General features: G+C 36.5%; 1 protein-coding gene across 1 annotated transcript in view; it reads left to right on the top strand.

Annotated features, from left to right (window-relative positions):
- Positions 1 to 3864: 3864 nt before the first annotated feature.
- Positions 3865 to 5783, top strand: part of LOC106336830 (CRIB domain-containing protein RIC9-like) — a gene marked incomplete at its 5' end in the record, with an annotated part of 9754 nt that continues 7835 nt past the window's right edge. The window contains 3 exons of the mRNA XM_013775774.1: positions 3865 to 3988; positions 4294 to 4397; positions 4517 to 4577. Coding sequence (XP_013631228.1) covers positions 3865 to 3988; positions 4294 to 4397; positions 4517 to 4577 — 289 coding nt within the window. The remainder of the gene's footprint in view (positions 3989 to 4293; positions 4398 to 4516; positions 4578 to 5783) is intronic.

Here is a 5783-nt window from a genome sequence, read left to right on the forward strand (position 1 = left end):
AGCTCATTGTTTGCCTCGGCCAAGAGTAGACATGAGATCAGATCAGTATATGTGGCAAAACCCTTTGTTCTATATTGCTATTGCAACACAGAATTCGACTGATTAAAAGTCGTATAGGTCTTTTCAAGCATCATCACATCAGACACTTCTTCACCACAAAGCCTTAGTATTGAAACTATCTTGAACAAGGCTGAATTATACTCATCCACCAACTTATAGTCCATGAATCTGAGATGCATCCAGTCGTGCCTTGTCTTTGGAAGCAACACCATCTTTTGGTGATCATATCTGTGCTTTAAGGCATTCCAAAGATCCAGTGGATTACCTTCAATGAGATGATGGCGCATAAAGCTTATGGCCCTGTATCTATTCTTTTCATTCTCATTGTTGTCCTCGATGATAGTATCACCGAGTCCCTTGGACTTTAGACTAATCCTTGTATCTAGCGCCCACTGCAAGTAATTGTCTCCGGAGAGATTAAGGGCTGCGTAGTCTCTGTTTGCTATTTTCGACATCTGATTCACATTATCATATAAGATTTTAGATTCACAATGTGATCACATGGCCGCAGGATATAAGCAAGCTCGGCCACAACACGTCTTATGCATTTATGATATTCAAACAATACTAATCGACCATGGTGCTATCAATCATGAGCCACACGGCCCTATAGGTTTTCTAATGCAATCAACCTAAGCTCGTGTGATCTATATGCTGGCAGATCTTGTTTCAATCAGTTATGAATGCAATATCATGTTCGGATTTATGCAAAAACGATTTAGACATTTCTTATGATACCTAGGGTTTTCAATCTTTAAATTCTATCAACTTATGTTTTAAGGTTTCAAGGCCTTAAGTATTTTCATACACAGTTAGATTAATTCAAACAATCTAATCAATCCTAAACCTCAAATCAAATAAGAAATCAAAACAATCAAGATCAATCTTAAAATCGGACATAAGCTTCTTTTAGGGTTTGGGGTTTTCGATTCGTTGATTAGGGTTCGTCATGTTTCAGTTTGAATCAATCAACATACAATCAAGTTCTAATTTGAATCGTTTATGTTTCTAGTTTTAAGACTTGTTGATTTTAATCTTATGGTTTCTTTTAGGGTTTCATCAAGACATTGTTTCCATAATAATGGAATTAGGGTTCTTCATTGATCTAGGTTCTCAGATTATGTTTATACCTTTGTTTCGTAGGGGATTTAGAACCGGACCACCTGAGAATGGATGAAACTTCAAGCTGAGAAGGACGGACGCTTGCTGCTTCCTATCGGGTCGCGGATGGAGTCGATCGCGGGCTGGAGGCGTCTCGGCTGCGAGCTGTTCGGGGATCGGATCGCCTCGGGTCGGTCGCGGACTTCGGGTTCGATCGCGAGCTGGATTGCGGTCCTTCTGATCTGGAACGTGATCTGAGAAGCTTTGGGATTCAAGATGGATCTCCTGAGTTCTTGGATGAACTAAGAACAAGATTAGGATTAGGGTTTAGGTTTTGAGTCGCCGATTTAGGCTTTTAGGTTTCGATTTTGGTCTCAGGGTTCAGAGGCTATCGTGCTGATAACGTGTTGTGAACAAAGGTGAAAATCGTGTGTTTCTGTCTCTATTATTACTCAATCAAAGTGTTCCCTTATATAGGGGTTACAAGGAATAGAGAAAAGGAAATTATCCAAAACCTAATACAACATGAAATAGGAAAAGATCTGAAACAGATAAATGGAAACCTCCTAAGACTAAAGGCGGCCGACTCTCTCTCCTCTTGGGCCGCCGACTCTCTCTCTCCTATGGGCCACGGTTTGGCCTTTGGTTACTAGCAATCCACATTGTGCATAACAGATTGGATAATGTACAACATAATGTTCGTGCTAATGTTGTTAGCCGTGATGGCAATTTATTCGAACGGCTAATATTTGTTCATCTCTTTTATGGGATTTATGACTGTGATTGGTAAATTTCAACGCAACAGAGAGTAAATGTAAAAAGAAAAGTAGAGTAACATAAAAGAGCAGGAAAGAGAGAACATAATAGGAAAATAGAGTAAGACATTTTCCTGCCAAATATAAGAGTAAATTTTTAGAATGGTTTTTTCACTTTATCTACTGTACGCAAAGTAAATATTTATGATGGAATCTTTACTTGATTGGTAAATTTATAGGTGAATATGGAGTAAACTGAATTTTAGTGTGAAAAATTACTCTATAAATACCATCTAGTCACACTCTATATTATGTTATGAGCCTTCTTGTGACCCAGAAGAAGCCATGAATACAAAACTAAAAATATGATAACTGTTATAAGGATTATATGTCCTATAACCTATATCAAGAGTAGAATATTTACAATTAAGGATTTAAGCCTTATTATGTGACGAAATTATGTTTCAAAAACTTAAATTATGTAATTGAGTGGATGAAAATTTAGTTTTTTTAGTTCACAAGCGGATGAAAAAATAGTTATTGGGTGGAATTATTAGTTGAACTAAAACTCGATGAATGGACTACCTAACCTTTAATTATTTTAACATATTACATAACATCTTGAATTTTTTTAAACATTATTCGGCTTGTCCTTATCGGAGATATTCGTTTTTCTGTTTTCCGTAATATAGAAATGTTATATCTTAGTTGATTTACTTCCTATCCTAAGAACCAAAGAACCAATTTAGCAGAGACCTCAAAGCTCGCACAACCTTAAGCCGGTACTTCCATCAGCTCCAGCTATATCGTAACATAATTTACACCATTTGGATCTTCAAAGGAGAACCGGGGATGACACTCTTGTCGCAAACCAAAGCAGAGACCCTCCACATTTATTGATACAAGAACCAAGCCGTTTTGCATAACCCACACTCAGTTGATTCATACCAGACCAAACCAATACAATAAAAAGGATGGAAGAGATTGAAACCGTAAGAGCTCAACCATCACATGAAGACGCTACTGGAGATTAAAGGCCTAAAACTTTTGCTGCCTCGCTTGATAGGCTGCCTGACAGCTCCAAGAAAATGAAGACCCCACATCTGAACCGGCAAAGTACAACCACCGCATACCAGAAAACAGATAGGAGCCGATACTAGCCACCAAACCAAACAGAGGACAACAAAAGAATCACATGCCAAGACCAAAAACAACATCTGAAACTCTCTACTAGTTAAGCATAAGGCTAAGAAACGAACAAGCAAGGCTGACAGAGACCAATAAGAAGGCTGACCATTGGAGAGGACGGAGGAATCAAAAATTAAGATCAATCACAGCAGGACTCCAAACCCAAGATCTTAGAGCTCACTAAAGCAACAAGACCCGCAAACCCTAGATCTTCAACCCTCCCCGGATCTGCGAAAACATAGAGACTCAGGGACAAACCGAGGCTTGCCATCACCAACCCACCACTGAGAACAGAAAGAAGAGCTGGGAAAAGATCACATCTTGTCGAGCACAAACTTCAATCGCACCTTCTCACAGGACCCAAAGCCTATCATAAAAAATACAAGCCAAGGAAAACACAAGCTAAAGAAGAAGACAAAGAAACTGAAAACAGGCCATCCCATAGACACGGTGACGAATCACCGGCCAAGGACAGCCCTAACCCGGCGGCTTTGAAGTCGCCTCTCTAGTGTCGCCTTTTTTCTTATCTTCAAGTACTTTGGTTGAGTTACAGCAGCACCACCACCACCACTATTTCATGTCTCCTGACATTTTTCATTTTTTTTGCAATATCATTCCAACCTCGAAGAAAGGAGAATTTTTTTTCTTTTTCGTCTTTCTTCTTTCATCTTTCATCGTCATCTTCAGCTTCAATCATTTCTGGTTATTTTCTGCTTAAGGCAATTCTTTCGTAAGCCAAATATTATTTGTTCTTTTCTAACACCATCGTCGAATTTTACCAAAAAAAAAAAAAAAAAAAAACACCATCGTCGAAGTGTCTCGAAATTTTACAAGATTCAAAGGGCTTTATCAGAAGAGCTTCAAGTGTTTATCCGACGTTTTCGGTAAGTACATTGAAACTATCTTGTTTTGCTAAACTAAAATGGGCATAAATAATCATTGTTAATGGATTAATGCAGATGATTATGATTAATGCAGATGATTATGATTATTGAGGTTCTTATGGTGAGATTCTTAGCGGAATATAAGAACCCGTCTCTTAACTTTTAACTAAAAAAACTAAGAATCGGTTCTTAAATAAGAGTATTAAGAGCCGGTTCTTAACTTTTTTAGTTAAAAGTTAAGAGACAGATTCTTATATTCTGATAAAAACCTCACTCTAAGAACTCTCCAATAATCATGCTCCGAGAAAGAGGATGCTCCGAGAAAGAGGATGAGATGGAAATTGGATATCCTATAGATGTTCTATCGCATATCGGTTGGGATAGTTCACCGAGTAGTGCACCGAGTTGGGTAAGAAATTTTTATTTTCTTGCAAGTTGCAACCATTGACATTTATGTTTTTCATTTCAATTACAAGTTTACAACGTTCGATCTTGGTTAAGTCTAAACCGGTTAATTAAATTTTGTAGCTACATGAATTCAAGAAGAGCAACAACATGTTAGAGGCAACTTCATCGTGGCCGTTTCAAGGCAAGGTTTTTAAAATGAATAATTTATATATATTTTGGTATAATTTTTGTGTTGGCCTATGTCAATGATCAAGCGATTTCTATACAATAATACTATTCGTTGAAAATTCTATCAAGAAATAAATTATTTAAGCCGGCCAATAATATATATGTATAATTACATAAATTCTAGAGAGATTTAGGGTAATATACCACACAAATTAGAGGACTGCCGTTGAAGAATCAAAAGAGGTAAACAGAGTATGATTTTGGACCAAAAGAGACGATTTTGCCCTTTTGGAAAAGAGTTGTATCAGATGCTAGGTCCCGACTCTTGAACGCAACAGATGAGCTATATCTGTACTAAGAGTCAATAGGTGATTGTTCCACTGACAATTTTGTTTATGGCTTTAGGACCACAAATCTTTTCGGTAAAAATGTTTATCAAACGACGAGATGTGCAGATTTTTCCAGATGAGGCTTTAGAGCCAAATATAAATATAACTCTAATTTTAATGCTAATTATTAATACAAACGAGGACATATCATTTTAATCCTACGTTTACATGACTTTTTTTACTGAACTTCCATAGATTAACATAGGCAATTAAATTATGTATAAGATGCTTACTAGCATACAAAAATATATGGTTTAGGGTAGGACTTGGATTGCCAGATATTAAACTTGGGATGGACACCATTAGCATGAGCGTGTAACATCAGTCATGTTGGATCATAAATTTTTTAATAGTTAACATGCATAGTTATATGCTACAAATAAATGTAGCGATAAATTATAGGCTAACTGGTAACATAGCCAAGACTACCTTAATAAGTATTGTTAACATAAACTTAAATCATAGTTTTTATATAGTTTGAAAATGCAGGTTAATTTTAAGTCATTTCTCAACAAACAAAAAAATGATATTTTAAAGGTTAATGTAATTAATTAACTGCTACGGATAAACATACACACTACTTTGATCAAAAAAAAACAAAAAAAAAACAAAAAAAAAAACATACACACTACCATGAGTGTGTGACCGTCACTACAAGAAAGCAGCGACATACAGAAGAAAAAAATCGTCGGTATGTCGTCGGAATAACGTTATTCCGACGACATACCGACGATTTTTTTCTTCTGTATGTCGCTGCTTTCTTGTAGTGACGGTCACACACTCATGGTAGTGTGTATGTTTTTTTTTTTGTTTTTTTTTTGTTTTTTTTT

The sequence above is a fragment of the Brassica oleracea genome, chromosome C1 (assembly GCF_000695525.1).
Source record: "Brassica oleracea var. oleracea cultivar TO1000 chromosome C1, BOL, whole genome shotgun sequence".
Classification (NCBI taxonomy): Eukaryota; Viridiplantae; Streptophyta; class Magnoliopsida; order Brassicales; family Brassicaceae; genus Brassica; species Brassica oleracea.